The 24,087-nt window shown below is 54.0% G+C and overlaps 1 protein-coding gene across 3 annotated transcripts in view; it reads right to left on the reverse strand.

Annotated features, from left to right (window-relative positions):
- Positions 1–19,396, reverse strand: part of TET3 (tet methylcytosine dioxygenase 3) — a 109,586-nt gene extending 90,190 nt beyond the window's left edge. Inside the window, exons 1-2 of one of the 3 annotated variants that reach the window (XM_070798423.1) lie at positions 18,844–19,396; positions 3,404–3,460 (exon numbers count right to left, since the gene is read on the reverse strand). In XM_070798423.1, coding sequence (XP_070654524.1) covers positions 3,404–3,460; positions 18,844–19,146 — 360 coding nt within the window. In that variant the 5' untranslated portion in view covers positions 19,147–19,396. Of the gene's footprint in view, positions 1–3,403; positions 3,461–3,774; positions 3,865–18,843 lie in introns of those variants that run through there. The other 2 variants (XM_070798424.1, XM_070798425.1) reach the window with 2 other exon arrangements.
- Positions 19,397–24,087: the final 4,691 nt, after the last annotated feature.

Here is a 24,087-nt window from a genome sequence, read left to right on the forward strand (position 1 = left end):
AACAAGGCCCCTCCCTATACTGCCTGCCCCCATCCCCAGCCAGCCAAACCATTTGCTACAGCCTCAGGGGCATGGGAGGGGACTTGGCAACACCACAATAACCATTTCTAGCAGAAATGTCCATCTGCAGCTGAAGGGAGCCCAAGCACCCAGGCCCCTCCTCAGCCAGCCCAGCCAGGGGGCTAAGGAGCCATCACAGTGGCCTTATAGGCAGCTCAGGGGCAGAAAGGCTCTCCTTTGGACTCAGTCACCCACCTGTACTGCAAAGTTCCCCCCTCTCCCACAACATTCACAAATGGCTGGGGTCACAAAGGAGGTGGATCTGAGCTCTGGGACTCTAATACTGTACTCATTATGCACGGGGAAGCCCTCTCTTTCCATCCTCAAACTCAACTCTGAAATCCCCTTGGTTGGTTCCTTTCCTAGCCTAGCTTGATATGCCCACCTGCTTCCATATCTGCCCAACTTCACTACCGCTTGTAAACAATACCTCAGAGATAAGAGAGTTCCCGCTGGACCCTCAGAGCGGGAAGAGCAGGCAAGAAAGAACTAGGAGGAGCTCCCCACGGTGTGTGGAAAGTTGAGGATCACAGATCCTTGACAAAAGGAGCAGTGGTCCAAAGGAGAAACAGAAGGCAGAGATCCTGGGCACAGGCCCAAAATAGTTTCCACACATCCTCAGCCAATCAAGGGTTCCCATGGGGCAGAGCATGGGAGCAGCGTGGGAAGCCCAAGAGCCTGGTGCTTGCGGCTCTGGGCACTCACTCTTGTCCAGGCTGCCAAGAGGCAGGAGGTGACAACAGTGTGTGCTACGGCATGTTCCTTGGGATGTCATAGGTAGACATGCAACACGCCAGACAGCAAAGTGACAGGCTGCACGATCAGCTTCATGCCTGTGCTGGGCACGACACACACCCTGTATCATGGATATTTTTGAAACCCTGTCAGGACTCAGCACCTGCTAGATGTGCACATTCCCACTGCTGCTGGATATTCTTCACCCAGAGAGCTTACCCATCCTGGGCCCCTCCCATGGAAACCCCCAAACCGGGAGACCCCGTTTGCCCTGTGTCCCAGAGTCTTTGACTGCTCTGATTGAGTTCACACACCACACACATCTTCCTAAAGCACCACCTTCTGACAGAAGAGGATCTCACAAAACCGCTCTCCGAGGGTATGTGGAACACCACACTAAACTATGTGAGAGAACTATGTGGGGCCGCGGGGAGGTGGCACCAAGAACAGAGGGCTCAGATCCGAGTGCTTGCTGGCAGTGCCCAAGCTGGGCCAAGAGGAAGCTAGGACTTTCCAACAGACAACTCAACAATAAAAACAAGCACAGACACCTCAGAGCTTTAAAAACACCACCAATTCAGGCCCCACGCCAAGAAGGGGGCAGGAGGAAGACACAGGTGAAGAGCATTCTCTACCTTCTCAGGCACCCCTGCTCCATGCCCACAACACTAAGGACTGAGATAGGCTGGGAGATCCCAGCAGGGTGGCAGGGCCGGCACAATGCAGGCAGGGAGGAATGGAGAACACACTTGGAGAAAGCTGAAGAGAAGCCATCGCTAGGCAGGAGGGGGTGCTTTCCGGAGTAAACAAACCTGCCAGCAGTCCCTCTTCTCAGCAGAAAGGGAAGCTCTGGCGGACAAGGCCAAAGACACAGAGAAGGGAGGGAGCTGCCGGCTCCGTGGGCCCATCTGTCCTCATCCCCTTGTCCTGCTTTCCCTACAGTGGGGGGCAGAGCAGGCGCACAATCTCCGTGTCCACAGCCCTCAACAGCACACAGGTGTCTACAGCAGTGGGCAGCCAGAGGCACAAGTGGAGGTGGAACCTGGGGGTTCTGCTCTGGATAAAGGGCACGGCGTGAGCTCACAGCTCTCTGCTCCCCACCCACAGCAAAGCCAGTATCGGCCACCTCTGCTTGCCTCAGGGGCCTGCCACGGTCTAGTCCCAGGCAGTCACCCACTACTTGCAGCCTCGCCCAACTCTCCAGGGCAGCCAAAGCCACCTGGCTCTTCTCCTTCCCACAGAAGTAAATTTCTTGCCCTCCCTCAGGCACTTCCTTGCTGTAAGTTCCTCTGGAAGGAGGCCAGGGAACCACCCTGGCTCCTGATCCATCCCACGGCCTCACCCAGGAACCCCCAAACCCCCTGGGAAAGCGGAGGCCCTCCCGGCCAGCGTCCCACCCAGGCAATGAGGGTGGCACTTTCAGCACCTCCAGGGAGCTTCCCACAGTTTTCCCAGGAAGTCAGAGGAGGATTTCCCAGGAGAAAAATCTAAGAGCATCTGGGGACATGAGCAGCTTGCCCACCTGCTACCCAAGCAACCAGATTCCCCCAGCTCCTCACAGGCTCCAGGGACTGAAGGGGAAGACAGAGCTGAGGCAGGAGCAGGAAAGAGTTCCACTCTCCTAGGAGAAGTCCCATCCTGTCCTGCCTCCCACCTGTCCCTACTCTCTTTCCCCAGCCTCTCTCTGCTCTCCACCTGAGAGGCAGCCACTCTGAGCTGCCTCTTGCTCTGTTTTCTTCACTCTGGGCCAGCAGAAGATACTGCTGAGTAATCCCAAACTCACAGCAGATCCCCAGCCCTGAAAACAGGGCAAAGCCCAAGGAAACCTACTGATCCTGGCCTTTGCCAACCGGGGAAGAACATCTGTGTTTCCTCATAATGGCTTATATTCCACAAACTCTGCCCTGCCCCAAATACCCCAGCCCTGGCCTGAAGACAACCACATGGAGAAGCTCAGTGTCCCCTTCTCCACTTCCCACGCACCTGGTAACATTCCCTTCCGAGTCCCCCAGACACCCATCTGCACAGAGTAACAGCAGCCCACTGCCTGCAGGATTCCCAGTCATGATGTTGCATCAGCCCCCACCCTACCCAAAATATCCTCACCCCCACCACCTCCTCTCCTCTCCAGCCATCTCCATGGTGACAGCAGCATGACTAATGACACCCTATCAGCTTCAGACTCAGGAGCGCAACTCCCCCCCCCCCCTCCACCGTCCCCCCACCCCCACCCCGGGGATTTCTGCAGATTGGATGCAAACCAACAGTGCCAGGGACATTCTCGAGAGATTTCCAGAGGCAAGGGTGGGGAGTGGGTTGTGTGTCTTAAAAAAAAAAAAAAAACAGTTCAACCAACCCAATCCCAACTGCACCCAAACCATCCAGCTGAGAAAGCAAAAAGAATCCAAACAAAACCCACACAGGCCTGAGAATTCATTGGCCGCCTACACCCCCGCCGCCCCTCCCCCTCAGCTGCTGCTACACACACAGTGGGAGATTAAGGGATCACCAGAGGAGACCCTTTATTTTTATCCAATCCAGTCAAACACTTCACCTCTACCACACACACACACACACACACACCACACACACCACACACACCAGGTACCTTGACAGCAGCTCCTTGTCCCCACGGCCCGGCTCCTTCACCAGCCTTTATTTCCACCTGCAAAAGAAGCCGGAGAGACTGATAAGCCAGGCCACCACCAGGAAAGCAGCAAAGTCCTTCTGCTGCACTCCCAGCACGCTGCGGGGGAAGGGGGGAGAAGGGAAGGCAGGGGGGCCTCGGAAAGAAAGGATAGCAGGGACCATCTTCCTGCCTCCAGCTGCCACCCAGACGCGCGGTGGATGGACTCATTCGCCTTCAAGAGTGTTTTTGTTTTCATTTCTCCCCTATCCACCCTCCCAAGATCCAGGAGGGCTCGGCCCCTCCTCCTGTGTCCGGTCTGGCCTCGTCCCTCCCTGCCCTGCCCGCTCTACCTCGGCCGGCCTCCTCTGGTGCATCGGCCGGCGGGCCTCCCATTATCCCCGCCGGAGCGCACGGAGGGAGGCACTGCAGAGGCGGCGGCGGCCAGCTGCCGGCTTGGCTCCCCTCCCCGCCGCCGGCGAGGCTGGTGTGGAGGGGGCGGCGCGCTCGCCAGCCAATCCCCGCGGCCGGCCGGGCGGGGGCAGGGCCGCCGGGGGCTGGACCTGCCCGGCCGGGAGGCGGGGGCACGGCCAAGGGTGCCGCGGAGCCGGGCTGGCTGCGGCCCAGGCCCGCCGCCGCTCCCCGGCAGGCTGGGGATCCCGGGGCACCCCCGCCTCCTTCCGAGTCGAGGACCCGAAGGTAATACCCAGAGGCATCCTCTGCATCTCCAGGGTCAAAGACTGACTGCGCTCGGGGTCGAGCAGACGCTGGCGGGATTCCCCTTCAGGCCGCTCTCTGGCCCTAGGACACCAGCAAACTGCCTCATCCTAGCAGCAGCTAGGACAGTGCCAGGCACTATGATAAAAGCAACAGCCCCTGCAATCCTCCAAGGAAAAGAAAAGCCCTGAAGTGTGAACCTTTTACCCCGTTTTACAGATGAGGAAATAAGGCCAGATAAGTGAAGTAACTTACCCAAGGTGACACAGCTAGAAAGCAACAGCTCTGGGACTCCAAGCCAGGCTGTCCCGCACTAAAGACCAGACTCTCAACCATTATGCAGTCGTCTCCTCCCCACCTCCCATCAACAGATTTCCTCTCGAAGCCAACACTGCCTGTAGCTCAAAGCCTCACCAAGTCAGACTTGCCCTCCTTTGCTCACAAACACCTACACCTCACCCTACTATTGCTCATCCCTGCAGCTTGAACACAGGCCACCCCCTCCAGACAGCATTGCCTCCACCACCATTCGCAATGTTTCCTCCTCTTTCAGAAAGGCCATGGGAGGTGGCACACCCAGACTTCAGGGCTCCCCATCCCCTGGAAAGGCGGAGGAGAGGAGGCAGCCCAGACTCTGAGCCTTTGAAGGCTGCAACGCCCAGGAGACTGAAGGAGAACAGAATGGGGAGAGGAAAGCCCTGCAGTTCCTAGGCAACCCAAGAGATATCCTGCTTCACCCCAAGCCCTCCCTGTAGCCAACACCCCAGAGTTTCCACCTTCTAGGAAGGGAACCATCATATGGACTCTGGTACTCATGCATCTGGGTCAGCTCCTGGCTCCGTGGCTCCGCTATCCAGCCGCAGGACCTTGGTGGTGGTACCTTATCTCTCTCAGCCTATTTGTAGTTCTATTTTATAGATTAGTACTGCTCATGAGCCATAGCATCTACCTCATACACAGTTATGAGGAGTCTGAAGAAATGCCTCACAGCGCCTGCCACAGTGAAGGTGCTCCACCACCACGCTTCGTTTCTGAGCGCCATGGTGTGCCACTTCTGACTCACAGGTGTGGCTTGCAGGAGTAGTTAGGTGTGTGAGAGCGTTCGGTGCTGTGCTCTGCTACCAACTCCACCACATCGGCCCAATTATGCCCGTCCCTGAAGCTCCAAGGGGGCACTCAGAATGGGACAAGCTGTCCTAGGAGAGACAGCAAAGCTGGCCTCTGGCGAGGATACTCCAGGAGGTGCCAGGGACCACACCTGCCTCGCCTCTGGGGACAGAGGGCAGCTCTCCTGGGCTCCTCCCTAGGGCAGGGAGGAAGGAGGGTGACGAAGCAGGCCAAGGGGCACTGTCCTGAGCCGTGTGCTTCTGCTCCCCTTAGCTCAGACCTTGGCCAGGCCCAGCGAGGTCCCCTCCTTTATCCTGGTCCCCAAAACCCCTGCCCCACCCACCCACCGCAAACACAGTCTGCTGCTGGATAAGAGCAACTAACACTGCTTGGATAATAACGATCAATACTGTTGCTGCTCCGGCTGCCACAGTTTATCAAGCCCCTGCTACGTACCAGGCCCGGTGCCAGCACACTGTGGGAGCATCTCATTTGACTTACTCCACACACGACCTTATGGGGAAATGGGCTTAGAGATGTTAAGTTACTTGCCCGTCAACACACAGCTGGTGAGTGGTTAGCTAGAATTCCAAGCCAGGCATGTCTCATTCCAGTTCTTCAAGCCCTCCCTCCCAGCCTACCTCAGGGAAATGCAAAGAAGGATGGGGTCACTTGAACCACACTACTTCCCTTTAAGCTATGGGTCTGAGAATAGTAATATTTTCATGCCTCAGAGACTTGGCAATGCTGCTCCTTGCCTAGGTTCCCCTGCCTCTCCCCCACCTGGCAAACTAATACGGTACAAGGCTTAATCCAAACGTCACCTCCCACTGCTCCCTTCCCAGCTCATCTAGCCCCCATGAGCTTCACCCCACTCCTCCCCGGGCCTCTTCTAGAGCAGTCACACCAAGTACAGTTATTTATTTACACGGCCGTCTCTCCCACGTGGGCAGGGGCCCTATCTTCCCCACTCACTAGGCTCTGCACAGAGGTGGAATGTGCTGAGCTGAGTTTCTACACAAGGAGGGTGGAAGGGCAGGGGGCTGGGCACTGAGATGCAGAAGCCACTCTCCAGGTCGGTCTGTTCTCTGAGGTCCCCAGAGATCAGAGGAACACTTGCTCTCCTGGGAGAGGACCTGCCACCTGAACTATAGCCAAGACCCAGCCTTGTTCAGCCAGCACACGTTTTCCTCACAAGGCTGCAAGCCACCCTGACTCTCTGCTCGAACCACCACCCCACCCCGTGCTAACTAAATCCCACCCCAACTGCAGGTCCCAGCCCACCCCCTGGCAGCCTGCAGACACACTAGCAGAGCCCATGGCCCCTAAGGCAGTGCACCTGCAACCACCTCCATCCCACGCTGGCCTCCTGCCCTGTTCTGAAACACCTGGAATGCTAGGGCTCCGAGGAGTCACAGAGGCGCATCCCGGGACCACCCTGCCTCCAGCAGGGACACTCTCCACACTTCACACCTGACCCCCTCTACTCTCTATCGGCCCCTCTTTCTGTATCTGGGGCTTCACAGTGACCAACCCAAAGGTAACTGGGACCCCCCCTCATAGGGGCTGAAGGTCTCTCCCCACTTTCCATCATGACCCGTAGACCCCACTGCACTCCCAGCAGGAGAAATGGAGTCACAGGTCTCTCCACTAGAGAAGAGGTGAATGGATTAACTCATTCTCAAAACCCACTAAATACCCCAACACAGAGAACCTCAGAAATACAGATCCTCACAGGCCAGAACCCACACAAATATATAAAGACTAAGAAATGGGGATGCATCCAGAAACAGATTTGGGGGGCTTTATAGGAGGATCAACCAAGCAGCAACCCCATGCCAAGCCCCATAACTGAAGCATGATGTACCGTATCTTATTTACCCCTCAAAACAAACCAATGACATAGGAATTATTAACGCCCATTTTACAGATGGAGAAATTAGGAGACTGAGTTGGGCCCTCTTCACTCCCTCACTGGCAGCAATACAGGTGGTGCTGTTCTGTGTAGCTCTATGATTTTATCAACCTACCTCTTCTAGAGTTGGCATGGGGTAGATGGACGACTTCTCTTGCCTTGCCATGGCTGTGTCCTGAACAAGGTCACTCCCCACAGGGCTTTACTTCAATGCTCAGTTCAAGCCCCACTTCCTCCAGGAAGCCTTCTCAGGTTACCCGAGTCCTCTGCCAGCTGACCACACTTCCAGTGTTTCTCATTTGACACTTGGTACTGCTATTTGTCTGTGTATCCTGCCTCTCCAACCAGAATGGCTAGAGTCGTGCCTCTTCAAAGCCCTGGTTTTTTTTTTTTTTTTCTTTGCCCAGCATTCCATACACTGAAGGCACTTGGAATCCAATGTGGGGGAAGTCTGTGACCTTCCCTTCCCTCTCCACTGCACAAAGGATCCTGCCAAAGAAACCCAACACCCCCTCCACCTTCAGAGCCTATGTTTGAAGTCACTGGTGTCCACGCATCAATTTCCACCCAAGTAATTGCAGCCCATCACACACACATCATCCCCTATATTTGAAACTCTTTGCGGTTGTCATGGGAACTGCCTTTGCCTTCATTCACTGATCAGGCCTCACAATTAGCTTTGGCAGCGGAAGTCTGTGTCAACGGCAATCGTGGGGAGGAGAAAGCCGAGGAGGTGGAAGAACAGCAGCAAGGGAAGAAAAGGTGCTCCTCCCTGGAGATGCAGGAGAACCAGACTGAACTCGGGCACCCGGTGATGTCAGAGGGAAAACACAGCCAGCCAGCGACTCTACCTGGACACTTCCATGCCAACAAACAGACGCACCCAGACCCCCCAGGCTGGCAGGCAGCAGTCGTGGCTCTGCCCACAAACCCCCATGCCGTGCTAAATGCTTCTAAGAACATCTTATATTCTGTGAACTTCGTCAGGGTCTCCCCACTCCATATTCAACAGTTTTGGGCCATCAAATGTCCCAGGACCCAAGCAAATAATTGGAATGACAGAATAACAGAAACTTAACTGGTTATTGAGAAGGTGAGACAGGAATAGTGAGTGGTTTAGAAACCTGGGGACAGCCCCAGGGGAAGCCTTCTAAGAGTAATTAACACAAAACGTCTTATCTTCCACCTTGAAGATTCATGAACACCCTCAGCTGGCGCCCTGTGGTCCGTCTATGTCCTTTCACACCCCTGCCACCAGTCTCGAGCATTTGAGTAGCATCTCTGTACAACTCAGCTTCAGGGAAGATGCCTCCCTCCTCCTGGAAGCCCCACCTCATCCTTCACATATCACTCTGCTGAAACTCTCAAAACAGGTCCCTTTCCTTCCATGATGGGCTCTCTTGGCCTAACAGTGACTAAGACTGGTCTCTGCCCCTAAGGCATCCCTCCCTTGTAGCCCTACCAGACTGCTCTGTAATTATTTGTTGCCACGCTTGTCTCCCTGCCCAGACTGTGAGCTCATTAAGGACAGAGTAAATGCTGCCTCCCCTTTACCGCCAACTCAGGCTCAGCGCAGCACCCCACACAGCCAGTTGCGATATGCAGGAGGAGGCTGGGAAGGCAACTTGCAGTCTACCAGTCAAAGCGGGTGACATCCTGCCTTCAGAAACTAAAGTGACTCCAGTGCCCTCCCCCGGCACAGGGGACACAGGAGGGCCAGGGACCGAGGAGACACTCCAGGAAGGTACCTCTCCTCCGTATCCCTCTAGCACCAGCTCTCCTCTCACTGGCTCTCAGCGCCCCACCCCATCCTGCACTGTCAGCCGTCCAGACTGGACACAGCCTCCCCATGAGAAGATGCCATTCTCTCTCTCCTCTAGGGCTCCAGGATCATTCCCAGCAACAACCAGGGCACCCGGAGCCTACCCTTAAAGAGCAGAGCAGTCAATCAAAAGACTGGGACGCCCCCGGCAGTCCAGCAGTTAAGACTCTGTGCTTCCAATGAAAGGGGTGCAGGTTCCACCCCTGGTCTGGGAACTAAGATCCCACATGCCATGCAGCACAGCCAAAAGAATAAAATAAAAACATTAAAAAAAAAACAAAATGAGACCAGAGAGAGCCACTCAGTCTCCTTCCCACAAGAAAGACTCAGAAGGGAACAGACTCTGGTTTGGTACATTGTCACTTATTTCTGACTCAGCATCTCCACACCCCTTCCTGAGGATTCCTCTGGCAGTAATTAAATGGGGTAGGGGGCTAGCGGGTACATGCATTCTGATAAATGGGCCCAAATGAGTCTACCTCATACAACTCCCTTTTCATTTGGAGCATCGGGAATTGGTCTGTACCAGTAGTGGGAGGCGCACCATTCTGTCCACCGATGCCCTGGCCAGCTGTGGGGAGGTGGGCACAATGGAGTTGGAATGCGTACAGGTCAGAACCAGCAGTTCAGGAACAGAGCTCGAGCGCCCTAAAGCAAGTGAGCAACCCCGCAGAGGTCACCGAAGGCCTGGCCAGTTACCCCACACTGAGTGCCGACTTTTATTTTCCCCTCCCTCAGTGACTAATAAAAACTCAGGTTATCAGATCTCTTAGGCAAATGACAGGAGACAAGGCCACGGAGGGGTGTGTCCACCCCAGGTGTGCCAGCAGGCTGCGCCCTGCACAGACACACTCAGGCTGAGGCCTAACGCCACCCTAAAGGACTCTCCCAGCCGAAGTGCGGCAGGGCTCAAGGCAGATAAAGGAGTCCTGTTCCTTTCCAACACCCTCTGTCCTGCTGAGCATGCTGCCCTCGATCCACAAGGGAGCTGTAAAGAAGGGATGGGGAGGGGAATCAGTGACAACTCCTGAGACCCCCGCCCCCCAGAGTGGTCTTTCAGCTCACCCAGTCCCCACACTGCCTCCTCCAGAACAAGAGGCCCAAGGCAGAGAGCCAGCTGCTGACTCAGGGTGGGGTCCATGCCAGAGCAAGAACACTCAGACAAGGTTCACCAGGGCTGCTGGGCACGAGTGAGGGTGGGAGAGTCACCTCCCCCTAGGGAGTTTCAGAAAGTGTCTTTGAATAGGGAGCCACCCCTCATTCCTATTGTTTTTCCCCATAGCAGATAATTTAAACATGGCTCAAGCCTTCAATGAGAAGCAATAAGCTTTGCGTTGGGTTAGAACCCCCCAAAAAAGCACTGCCCCTGGGAACAGGGACCCTAACCCAACTTCCTTATTCCTCTCACCACTTACCTTGGCAGGGGAACAAGGATCCTAACCCAAAAAATCCTCCCAAGAATAGCCAACCAGGATAGCTACTTCCCCAACCCAGAAACAGGCTTCAGTGAGGGTTTAGAGACCACGGAGGAAAACTACATGTCCAGTAGAATTACCCACACAGATAAAACACACACACACACACACACACATTTATATATCTAACACACAAGCCACTTGAAAGGCAGCCAGTGTGACTGAGTTACTGAATTTCATGTTAATTAAATTTAATTTTTGTAGCCACACATGACTAATGGCATCCTTATCAGACAGCACAGGTAGAGCATACTTTTTAAATTTGGGGTGTCATAAACACTCCTGAGAATTTGCTGAAAACCACGAACCCTCTCCCCTGAGAAAAAACACCCCTGCACATTCACACACTTGGCTGAAATTTTCAGAAAGTTCACAGACCATATTCCCACCCAGCTCTGAGATTAGGTCTAGAGATCGACCAAAAACTTCATGGACTAAGAACAAGGTTTTATCTGCAATGTAGTTGTCTAAGGAATATGCTACACCTTACATAGTTGGAGCAAGAGACCACCACATGAGGAAGCCCCCACCTGATAGAGGACGTCTTCATAACATCCCAGCCTCTACAAAGACCTATGAAGGCACAAACAAGACTGGTTCTTCAGTCTTGGAACAGCTATAAATGTTAGACAACTCTTTTTCTCAAACATGCACTCAGTCTACCTGCTTATAATTGCTATGCTCTAATATTGTCACCCAGCTTATTTAACTTCTATGCAGAGTACACCATGAGAAACGCTGGGCTGGAAGAAGCACAAGCTGGAATCAAGATTGCCAGAATTATCAATAACCTCAGATATGCAGATGACACCACCCTTATGGCAGAAAGTGAAGAAGAACTAAAGAGCCTCTTGATGAAAGTGAAAGAGGAGAGTGAAAAAGTTGGCTTAAAGCTCAACATTCAGAAAACTAAGATCATGGCATCTGGTCCCATCACTTCATGGCAAATAGATGGGCAAACAGTGGAAACAGTGTCAGACTTTATTTTTCTGGGCTCCAAAATCACTGCAAATGGTGATTGCGGCCATGAAATTAAAAGACGCTTACTCCTTGGAAGGAAAGTTATGACCAACCTAGATAGCATATTCAAAAGCAGAGACATTGCTTTGCCAACAAAGGTCCTTCTAGTCAAGGCTATGGTTTTTCCAGTAGTCATGTATGGATGTGAGAGTTGGACTGTGAAGAAAACTGAGCACCGAAGAATTGATGCTTTTGAACTGTGGTGTTGGAGAAGCCTCTTGAGAGTCCCTTGGACTGCAAGGAGATCCAACCAGTCCATTCTAAAGGAGATCAGTCCTGGGTGTTCTTTGGAAGGAATGATGCTAAAGCTGAAACTCCAATACTTTGGCCACCTCACACAGAGTTGAGTCATTGGAAAAGACTCTAATGCCAGGAGGGATTGGGGGCAGGAGGAGAAGGGGACGACAGAGGATGAGATGGCTGGATGGCATCACCGACTCAATGGACGTGAGTCTGAGTGAACTCTGGGAGTTGGTGATGGACAGGGAGGCCTGGCGTGCTTCGATTCATGGGGTCGCAAAGAGTTGGACTCGACTAAGCGACTGAACTGAATAAAAGTTCTGCACATTCCCCGACACAAAGGAACTAACTCCCTCTTCCACATAGGACTCATCTTAGCCTGAGTTCCCCTACTTATTCATTTCCAAGCTGAACAACCATCTTTTTCAGTTGCCTTGCATGTGACCACTTTGACAGAGCTCCTAGAGACAGGCTTTCAACACACCTTTTAGAGTTTCAGCTCTTCCTACCTGCTGGGAAGCCAGGGATCCTTACTTGTACATTTCTTTCTTTTTTAAAAATACGTGCAGGACTTTGGATTTACCCCGATTAAATTCTGTTGAGTTTTGCTGAATCCCACTCTTCCAGACTGCCCCAATCTCCTTTACCCGTGTTTCACCATTTAGCTTCAATATCGCATCACCACTACTACTGCGACCACACACCTACCCACTGATCATACCTGCTCCTACCTACATCCGAGCTAGAGGGCACACATCTCTTCTGCTCCTAACCCTCCAGGCCCTTCCATGAAACCCAGAGTTCTATGGATGTGCTCCTGCCATTCCCAGCTACCACGAGCTACTACTCCCTCATGGGCCTCCCATGTCCCAAGTCAGGCTGCTGAGCAGCAAACATCTTCTGAGAGCCCTTTTCCAACTGTTCTCAGAATACACACATACACACACTCATAGACACACACGCACAAGTTCTTAAAGGGTTACTGATAGCTCGTAAGACTAGACTGAAATGGACTCCAGAAAAACAAGAAGAAACATGGAGTAAATCTCAAGATGTTCTTGTCTCCCTGGCCTACAGGGTTAAAAATAGGTTGGGTCACCCTCCTTACTCTTGTTGGCAATGGGAGTACTTTACCTGTGTTCATCAAGACTTGTTTCTGTCCCCTTTTCCACGCCTTACCCCCTTCTCCACTCACAGAAGTGCCACAGACCGGCTCCTCAAACTCTCAAGGACATACAAATCACCTGGGAATGTGGTTCAAGTGCAGGCTCTCATTCAGTAAGTCTGATGCAAGGTCTGAGAGTCTGCATTTCTAACAAGCTCCCAGGTGATGCTGATTCTGCCAGTCCACTGATCAGCAAGGTGGAAACATGGTTGTAATCCATTCAGGTCCCCTAAGACTCAGGTGAGCAACGTGCAGTCCTAGTGAGTGCCCATCAACTCAGCTCTCATCTGAGTCAGAGGAGTTCCACTCTAACTACACATTAGATATACCTGGCGGAGCACCAGCCCAATTGGAGTCCTCCCCAGAACAACCAAACTACTGACAGAATCCCTAGAAGTGGGATCCAGGTGATCCCAACATAGAATCCCTGATCCATACTGGTTGGTAAAATTCTGAACAGGGTAATTATACCTGTGTCCGCTTCAGAATGCTGCTGTTGCTGCTAAGTCGCTTCAGTCGTGTCTGACTCCGTGCAACCCCATAGACGGCAGCCCACCAGGCTCCCCTGTCCCTGGGATTCTCCAGGCAAGAACACTGGAGTGGGTTGCCATTTCCTTCTCCAATGCATGAAAGTGAAAAGTGAAAGTGAAGTTGCTCAGTCGTGTCTGACTCTTAGCGACCCCATGGACTGCCACCTACCAGGCTCCTCCGTCCATGGGATTTTCCAGGCAAGAGTACTGGAGTGGGGTGCCGTTGCTTTCTCCGCCTCTTCAGAATGACTTTAGATAAAAAACTGGCCCTCTGATCTATGACGCTAGAAGGAAGCACTATCATTTATTTGCAGAAATCCAGGCCCACTGGTTTGACTTGAATTGCTTTGTAGAGAACCACAGGGATCCCCGAGCCCACCGTTTGTCTTTCTAAATCTCATGAACCACCTTTTAAAAAATCTGCTCGTCTAGGACTTCCCCGGTGGTCCAGTGGTTAAGAGTCTGCCTGCCAATGCAGGGGACAGGGGTTTGATCCCTGATCTGGGAAGATTCCATACGCCACAGAGCAGCGAAGCCCATGCGACACAACTACTGAGCCCACGGGCCCTGGAGCCCATGCTGCACAACAAAGAAAGCCACTGCAGTGAGAAGCCCATGCGCCGCGACTGGAGAGCAGCCCCCGCCCACCACTAGAGAAGAGCCCGCACAGCAACAAAGACCCAGCACAGCCGTAAATGAAAAATCACTAATTTAGAAATCTGCTCTTGAATGGTCAAAAACTGACACTGGTTTACAATTTCCAGCATATCTTTGAAAAACTGAACTTTCTACCTGTCTCTGGTCTTCCGGCTCTCTCCCAATCATCATGTAATTCCACAATGATGCCATTCCATGGGCATACCTGAAGGTGTATAGTAGGGAGCTGATAACTCAGATTCAGGTAGGGTAGCTGTCTCTCCCTCCCTAACCACACATGCCATGGTTTATCCTTTCCCCAGTTTATAACAGTTTATACAGTTTATACCGACACAACAGGGACCTAGGGGCTTCTCTTTGTCACCAGTTCTGCTCCAAAGGCTTCTCTCTGTCACCAGTTCTGCTCCAAACCCTTTCCTTCTGTGTTGTACTGGGAACATATAAAAGACTATTATTGTCTTGAGCATCTTCCACCATCTCAGCACATTCTGGCCACTGGACTCTCTAATATTCTTCTTAAAGGGTCAGACTACCGTTGACTCGCACCCCCTTTCCATGTAAAAAGCATGATCTTTCACCATCTGTACTCACCAGACAGCTGCCCAAGCAGCCACACAGATGGTCCAGCTCTTAGCCCCCACCACCTTCCTCCTTGGGGCCCCATTTGGGACTGCTGAGTCAGCATTTTCTTTGTATAAAGCAATCCTATCCCTCCAGCTAACTTCCCTTTTAGAGTCTGTAGCCATGGGGTTTAAAACTGTTTACATCTGAAAAACAATTTTCTGAAGTCTACGGCCAACATCACTCCTTGCCCAGGTGTCTCCCTGGATTCACAAATGCTGAGATGGGCTCCCTGTCTCTAAAGAGCCTCATCACTTCTACTTTACCAATCAATTCTCCCTTCGCTGGTGGGAACTGCTACCCTCCTGATAGCATCCCCCACCTCACCCCACCCACAGCCCATCTTCAGGAAGACAGAGCCAGGAGCAGGTGAGGCAAGAATTGGTCAGGTGTTCCGATACTGTTGAGAGATCCCAAATTCCAAAGTATCTTTTCTCAACACGGGCCTAGAGCTTTGTTTCAGCCACGAAATCCACCTGGCTGAGGGCTAGACACACCATATATATTTCTATTTCTCACTCATGCTTCTAACCTCATGTATACACACTTCCGGGAAGTTTTTTTTTACAAGGAGTTTTTCTCCTACCCTCTTTATCAAACTTTCACTTCCCTCACCCATGGGCAGCTTTTTGGTCAGGCCCTGGGCCACACCAGCTCCTCGCTCCTGGATGTCCAGTCTCCTCCCCGAGGAAAGAGGCTGGCAAACTCCTCCCTCCTCTTGCCTGGCCCCACAGTTCTATGAGTAAGCTGGAATGTCTTGAAATAAACATTTAATAAACAATTACAGCTCAGAGACTAACATATATAATTTTTATGCATAAAGATTAATTCTCTTCTAGATGTTCTAGGAATGTTTTGTCACCATGCACTGATTACCTACCATGTACTAGACATTCTGCATATTTTATCTCAATTAATCCTCACAAAGAAGGGTTACCCCATCTGACATGTGAGGGGAAAAAAAAAAAAGAAAACAATGCTCAAGAGAATAAGCAGCATAGCACTTACTTTGGGCTCTGCATCTCCACACTCACCAGAGCCTACTTTTCTACAAGCCACCACTCAGGTAAAAAAGGATGAGGAAGTCAAACAGCCTCTGACATCAGCCTAGGATCTAAAGCCTTCCTGGGACTAGGAAGGAAGACCACAGCTGCAGAAATGAACTCCTGCAGGCGTGTTACCCAGAGGCGCGAGTAGTCACTTACCTCTGTGGTGGACAGGAACAGGCCTGGGAGTCGCCTCTAGAGTTAAAATATGGAATGTCTCTGACTAGAGGGGCTCTGTAGCACCACCTACCCACACTGGGTAAAAAAGTGAGGAGCAGGGAAGGAGACAAGAAAATCAAGATAAGGTTCCCCCTCTTACATGATGACACAAAGCAGCTGTCAGCAGACAGCTCTGTGTAAGTCCCAAAGGAAGCTGGAGGAGGTGGAGACAGGATGGACATGCAGAAAGGATGCCCAAAGGGGAGACACTGAGAAGCATGGATGCAGGGAGAGGGCCTGACCCCCAGGAGGCTCCTGGGACGCTCTGTCTTGTCCCACCTGAAGAGCAGGGGCTAAGATCTAAAGTTCTGTTCCCAAGGGATAGGTTTCCTCCTTTCCCAATCTCCCAAATCCTGGGACATGTCCCCTCCTTTACATGGCCGCTCAGACCTGGTGGTGAAGGTCCCAGCAGTCCCCTAGGGGCTGTAAATGCCGGGCTGGTTCCCTGGGCTCTCACTCAGGAACAGCCTAGAGGGCCTGTCAGCTTTGCCAGCGATACATTTGTCAAATGCAGTATTGCCTGGACAGTGGTTCCCACGCTCTTAGCCTTCACAGACCAATTAAAAAAAAAATTATGGTGAGAGACACTAGTTACTATTCTGTATTTTGCCAAGACTGTTCTTTAGATAAAAATAAAAAAAAGATCTACTTTCTATCAACACTTCCATTCCATAAAAGAAAGTATATTTTCAATCATCAAAAAAGTAGAAAGTACCTATCCCTAAAACAAAGTTCTGGTCTTTAAGTCAAACAAAGTTAGCTTCAAGACAAAGCTCACTCCATTGTCCCCTTCCCATGGTTTCTGCAGAAACCCAGAGAACTTGTCATGGGGCCGCACTGGTCCACAGATAAGCGTGTGGACCCTCTGTCTGGGGGGAACCACAGGACACCAGCTGCGTTTTCCCCAATCCTGTGGGCCTTGAGAGTCAGCCGGCCGTGGCAAGGTCCGCAGAGACGTAAACATCCAGGGGCTTGACTCTAAGCCTCAGCCAAGCCAGATTCCTCCTCTCTTAACCGCGACCACTGGCAATCCAGGGCAGCAGCTTACACACAAGGATGACAGGCCCCTGGCTAGACTCCCAGCCCCTTCCATTCAGGTGCACCTCCTTGATGCCAAAAGAAGAACTTAAACACGGTTCACAAGAGCCACGCATTCTAGGAACATCCAGCCCAGAAAGCTCATCCCCCAGGGTTTGAGAGGAATGAAGTGAGAGGAAGGCAGCAAAGAAGGAGATAAACCCTAGAAGGAAGCAAGCAAAGGAACCAAGCCTTACAAAGTAGACGGGGCATGTCCTCCTTATACCGAAATAAGAGCTCTCATGCCCAGGAGTGAAGCCTACCCCTGGTCCCACCCCACCCCTCTTTCAGAAACGACCCACAGGGCACTGGGCCAGCAGGATACCAACTCCCCCGTAAACAGCAGCAACATAAAGGGGCTGCACACAGTCTCCCAGGCTGGGGTGGGGAGCTGCAGATGTGATCCAGATGTCTGCTTTAACCTTAGACTGGGGAAACAGGGCACCCATCCGCTATCCCTGGGCCGTGATATGCAGCTTCCACAGGGAGCAGACAAGAGAAGGAGAGAAGGGGCAGAAACATCCCAGCAACGGCCACTTTCCTGACCCAAACACTTGGATCTTTCTTCCCAGCCACAAGACCACGGCCCCACCAAACTGGCGGCACAGCTCCGACACTCAGCGGTCAGGGAAATCCCAAGTGCGAGGCGCCAGCCCATCGAAGCCACAGGTGCCCCGGCTCCCAGAAGCACAGCGGTTTCCAGCCCAGCTGGAAAGGGCTTCAAAGGCCAAGAAGCACAGCCCCTCCACGTCCCCAGGGAGAAGACAGACTCAGAGAGGGAACCTGAGTCGTCCGATCCTTTGGACAAATCAGGGGCAAAGCGGGGAAGCCCCACGGACAGCGCAGGCCTCGGTCTCTGTCCAGCGCGAGTCCCGCTGCCTGAAGCGACCTCGGCCGCTACAGCTCTCCTCCCAAGCTGCTTCACTTCACTCGTCCCTACTTCTGCCAACTCTCGGCTGTGGCGGCTGCCACCAGCCTCACGGCCAGCAACCCACCACCGGCATGCAAAGGAAAGACGGACAGTGCAGTGCCACTGCCTCTCCTCTCCCCTCTCTGTTCTCATTCCAACTCCTCCTCCCCTCCCTTGCCCTCCCAACTCCCAATTAAGGGAGTACTCCTTCCTGGGGTTGACAGCATCTCAAACACACATCATTCATTCATTCATTCAATTAGCATCTGAGGGCTTCTGACGCACCAAGGAACTGAGCCAGGTCCTAAGAACACAAGGCATAAAAAGTCCTTGACCTCAAGAAGTACTGTCTAGCGTGGGAACTCAAACCATGGGTTTCTCATTGAATTCCCAAACATTTTTAGGTACCATCCCCAAAAGGATGGCACCCAAAAAAAGATTTAGGGAAAGAAACATCCCACTCCATCAGGGCAGCGTAAGACTACCCTATCACTCCAAATTTTTCCTTCCAAACCCATCAGCCTCCATCCCTTACCTGACACCATCACTCCCATATCACCCAAGCATTAGCATGACCTTGAAATATATCTGAGGCTTCAACCAGACAAAAAACTTCTAAAGATAAAGCTGGATACCACTGTCCCAAGTCAAATGCAAACATCCGGGATGAGAGTGCTAGCTCAAAGCCCTGTGCAACCTGGTTACCCTCCCACCAATTGTAAGCGCGGCAAACTAGCCCGAACCAGCTTCTAAAGACAGCTATGCTCCTATTCACAGCCCTCACTGAAAGTTGGACCTGGAGGATCAAAACGGGAGAATGGCTTAACGGTCTTCAGCAAGACTCTTGTAAATGCAGCACCCTCAAGGAAGAAACAGGGCTGTCAAGCAAGACCCAACTTACCTCCTTGAGAAGCCCCACTTTTTTCTTCAGCACCTCACACTTGCGCAGTTTGCAGATTTGGTGTGTGCGGCGGTTGGTACAGCTGGTGCAAGCCCCACAGTTTTCCAGCCGCCGGCAGGGCTCACAAGTACCACACCGCTTCCGCTTCTTCCGCCCATCTCCACCCCCTCGGAGTTGGGGTTCAGTCCCGGCCACTGGAAGCCCAGGCCCCTGGTAGCCCGCTACCATCACCTGGCCCTGAGGGAAGTCATAAAGGCCTGGCAGGTCCGGCTGGACTGCCAGGGGCACCTGAAACTGACTCATGACGTTGCCAGAGGTGGGGGCATAGGTGCTGGGGCAGAGCCACAGTCCAGCTTCCTGCCTGCAAAGGCCACCAACAAGTCCTTCTTCCTAAAGCAGTCAAAATCTACAGAGCGAAGGCAAGTAGCTCCAGGCTGCGGGACGGGCACCTCTTCTCAACCCCTCTTCACCTCCTCTGCAGCAGTCTGACAGGACTCAGTTGGGGGCCACTCTCCCACCTGCTGGGGCCCGGGATCTGGGGGAGGACATCAGCGGCAGTCCCCAGAGAAGGGATCATCTTGGCTGGGTGGGCTCTTCACCCTCACCCACCCTGGACCCAGGCATGAGGTGGGCAGGTGGGTGTGTGACGGGGGCAGGGTAGGGTGAGGAGGTTCTCCTCCGGCTTTTCCTCTCCCGGGTCAGAATGATGGAGAAGGCAGCGCGCAGCCTGGAAAAGAGACAGAAAGGGGAAGCGCATCACTCGGGGCTGGGGGACAACTTTCACTCTTTCTGTTACCTCTTCCTGCTTCTGGGAAAAGAGAAGTTGGGGGAAGACAACGGGCTTGCTCTCATGAAATTCTGTCCAGAACCTCTGGCAGGGCACACTGGCCAACCCGCTCCCTGATGGAGCAGGATGAGGGCCTGACGGGGTGTTAAGGAAACCTGGACAGCGAATTTAAGGGGACGGTCAAGGTGAGATGTCTAAGAAAGTTGTCCTTTTCCCCACCCCCACAGGCTTGGGAGACTTTTGCCAAAATTCCCACACGCCCCTCACTGGAGGTCGCTGGGCCTTCCCCAAGGGAGCACAGCTTTCAAAATAAAGTTTGCCGAGAGCTTCACTCGGCGGGGCTGCCCAGGCGTCCCGGGCAGAGGCGGCCTGGAGTGGGGCGCGCCCGGGGTAGCCCGCGCCGGCCGCCCAGCCTGCGGGCCGGACCCTGGAGGGCGGCCCGCTCCAACGAGGGGGCGCGGGGAGGGGGGCGCGCTCCGGCTCAGGCCCGGCCGCGCGCGCGCAGCCGCTCGGGCTCCTTTGTTCTGGGGCCTCGGCCGCTCGGCTTCGGCGGCTCCGCAGCCCCCGCCCCGCCCCGCCGCCCCCGCCCGGCTCGGCTACACTATGACCCGCAGCACCCCCGCCTCGTCTCCCGCAACAAAGTAGCGGGGCCCCCCCGGACCGTCCCCTCCCCTGCGGGCCCCCCCCCCCAGGTCTCCCCTCCCCCACTCCGGAGCCGGAAAGGCACCGACTGCACCGACCTGCCCGCCGCCTCCGGGGCGGAGCGCACAAAGGGGCAAAGTTTCCCGGCCCGCGCCGCCGCCACCACCGTCGCGGCCGCCGCCGCCGCCGCCTGGGGCGCCCGCCTCCTGGAGCGCCTGGCCCGACCGAGCTCGGCGCACGGAGCCCCCCGCCCGGGCCGATGAGGGGACGGCGCAGGAGGAAGGAAGAGGCAGCGGCGGCCGCGGCGGCAGCAGCAGCAGCAATGAAGGCGTCCGCGGGACTCCCCGCCCCCCGCGCGCCGCGGCACGTGCTCGCCCGGGGACTCCCCCGCCCGGGAGGGCGCGCACGTGCGGCCCCGCCGAGCCCCGCCGGCCCCGCCGCCGCCCCCCTCCGCCGGGCTCGGGGCTGCGCGATGGGGGGAGTTCCGTGGAGGGGGAGGGGACGGTGCGGGCGGTCCTGAAGTGGATGGGGGCAGGGCCCGGCCCGGACGCCGCGCCTTTGCACCTGCAGTACCTCCCCTCCCCCGCGGTCGGTCCTCCCGGGACCCGGCCGCCCTCCTCGGGTTGGCCGCCCCCGCCCTCCGGCGCTTCTGCAGCCGAGCGGGCGCGGCGGGCGGCGCGGGGTGGGGCACGCGGAGCTCCCAGCCTAGGCCCTCGGCCGAGCCGGCCTCGGTGTCCCCACTTCCTGCCACTCCCTGCGGGCCGAGCGGCCTGGGACGGCCCCAGTGCCCCTGGGAGTCCTGAACTCCGGGCCCCACTGACCCCCCTCTCCTGGCCGCCGCTCGCTCATTCCGAGGCAGGACAATGGGGGACATCGCGCGTTTGCGTACCGAGTCAGCCTAGCGGGCAAGGAGGGGATACCCCGCGAGCAGAGGCCAAGGGCCAACCGGCAGGAACCTTCGCCGGGATCGCAGCCCAGCGCCCTACCCAGGCGGACCCCGGGGCCCTGCCATCGCGAGCCTCCCCTGCGCCGCTCTCGGCTCTTTCGCGTCGAAAACAAAGACTAATCCGATACCCCCGCCCTGCCTCCCAGAGGAGGGGGAACGGGCGCGTCGCGGAGGGTAACCGAGGAGGACAGCGTTCAGGAGGGGCTCGGACAGCCTCCGAGGGGTCGAGCCCTATAACCCAGCGCAGACTTTGAAAAGTCACCCCGGGCTGTTTTCCAGCCAGGGGGCAAGGGGCAAGGCATAAGAGTATTTCTAAGTTGCCGAACATCCCGTTCTCTCTGCTGCTTTTTTCATCTCACCTGTTGTTCAGGCCAAGTTGAAATTCCAGGTTAGATTAATTCAGCTCCACCCATCTGGCCACACTGCCAGGCTGGTCCCCGAAGCTACCTTCCACCTACCTGGGTTGCTGGGGAGAAGGGTGGGTCTCTAACACAACACACACACACACACACACACACACACACACACACACACACACACACACACAGGCAAGTTCTGGCAGAAACATCCACGGGAGGACTGGCCTGACCAGTTTGGGCGGTGTTCACCGAGCCAGGTACCTGGCAGGCGTCACCACTGGGCTGAAGCTAACGACTCAGCCAGAACTGGAAAAAGAGCATTCGGCCGCTTATTTAGAAGAAGAAAAAAGTAATTGATCTCAAGCAGCGCTGTCCAGAAAGCCCTAGGCGGTAGGAGAAGCCCGCATTCTGTCTGGAACTTCCCTCCCCACAGACCTAATTTTGACAGCCTCCTTGAGGGGCCAGGTTGTCAGCTGTGGGGAGGGTGTGAACATGGCTCCAATACCTACTTCCTACTCCGGCCTTTGAGAGTAGGAAAGAATTTCTGTTCAGGGAAGTTAAGACTGGAACTGAGAAGAGATACCAGTGGAGTGTAATTTCCAGTCAAACAGAACAGTTTGTGGGCTTGTAATTGTTTTTAATGTAATGAATGCTTAATGTTTTAAATATTTTATTTTTAGTAAAAATTATATATATTAAAGAAAACACAGGAAATAGAGAACTAGAAGACAAAAATAACCTCAATACATTTAACCGTTTGCTATATTTCCTTCTAGCATTTTCTGTCTTTAGAGTATTTCCTTTTTTTAAAAGATGGCTGCACTCACACTGGTTATGCAATTTGTTGTCCACTTTTTACTTAACATTATATTGAAAGTATTTCCCTATTTGATAGACAATCTCCAGATAGTGTGATAATGAAGAAGGGGGCGAACTGTGGGTTCCAGACCTGGCTCTGGCACGTAATAGCAGAGTGACCTCAGACTCATCAACTCTGAAGGAATCCACATAAAATACTTAACACAGTGCTTAATAAATAACAATTATTGTTAAACCCATATAACAACTTTCTGAGGTAGGGCCTATCTTGAAACCCACTGTACAGGTAAGGGAATAGATTAATTTGCTCAAGGTCACTCAGCTAGTGAACTGTAGACAAAATTTGAGCCTGGCATCTTTCCTCTTGTTTTCTGTCTTGGTGAATGGCACCAGCAATTCACTGTGCCAGTTCACTCTTCACCAGCTATATATGGAAGAGGCATTTCACAAAATCCTCTGGCTTAGGTAACAAGGTGGATGAGGGCCCCACTCACCAAGATAGAGTACAGGAGGCACCGGGGACATCTGTGTGGCACGGAGGAGGCTAGGCTTGGGCTGGAAACACATGTGGGCCCCAACAGGTAGCAGCTCAGGAGGCCTCACGTTTGGAGGAATGGACATGGAGAGTGAGAGGGAAAGGCAGCCAGGCCAGAGCCCTGGCAAACACCAGCTCGTGAGGGACAGCAGCTGACAAGAGGCCAGCAAAGAAAGGAGACAGAGGAGCAACCAGAGAAGCGGGAGGGAAACCGGCCGCCCACCAGACAAGCTCCCAGTCTCCCTCTGGAAACTTCTATTTGAGCAGTCTTGTCGCTCATTCCGTCTGCCTAACCCTTCCCACTTTAACCCCTTCCCAGTTTCTCCTTCTACCTGCCAAATTCCCATTCATTCTGCAAGTCTCTGCATAAATGCCAGTTCTTACATGAAACGGCTTCCGGCTCCTCAGGCTCCGAGTCCCGCCCACTCTCTCCAGAAGTTTGACGCTGCCTCCCTAGAAACAGTTATCTTACCTGTATTGTAATCGTTTGCACATTTCCCTCCTAGTTACTATGAGCCCTTGGAAGGTTGGGACCCTGTCTTTTCACCGTTGTAACCCTAAACCTAGACAATCAATATATGTTCAGTGCAGAAAGGAGGTCAGGAGAATCTGATGAATGAAATATCCTGGTAACACCGAGCACCCACAGGCTTCCGAGGTTTATTCCTGCTTGCCTTCCTACCTGCAGGAACCCTTCAGGGGCCCCTAAGATAAAATCCAAATTCCTCAGGCCCTGCCTTCCCAGGGCTGCAGCCTCCTGTGCTGACGGGTTATTCCTACTAGACCAGCGCTCAGGGCAGTAGAGCAGCTGGGACCGGCGTGGAGGTTGCCCGCGAGCCTCTCCGTCTCCAGGCAGCCTAGAAGCTAAGTGCGGTCCCTGATGCGCAGCATCACCGACACCTGGGCACTTGTTAGAAATGCAAGCTCTTGGACCCCACCCTAAACCTACTCAGGCAGAAACTCTGGGGGTGGGGCGCAGCGCTCTGTTTTAACAAGCCCTTCCGGTGTTGCACCCTCAACTTTGAGAAGCGTACGAGAAGCTACTTCAGCACCTAGGCGCCGACCAAGATCACGCCGGAGGCGCTTAGAGGAGGCGGACCCAAGGAGGCTCCATTTATAAACCGGCTTGGCGGGCCCCACCCCTAGGGGCCGGGGG

This window comes from Bos indicus, chromosome 11, assembly GCF_029378745.1.
Source record: "Bos indicus isolate NIAB-ARS_2022 breed Sahiwal x Tharparkar chromosome 11, NIAB-ARS_B.indTharparkar_mat_pri_1.0, whole genome shotgun sequence".
Taxonomy (NCBI): domain Eukaryota; kingdom Metazoa; phylum Chordata; class Mammalia; order Artiodactyla; family Bovidae; genus Bos; species Bos indicus.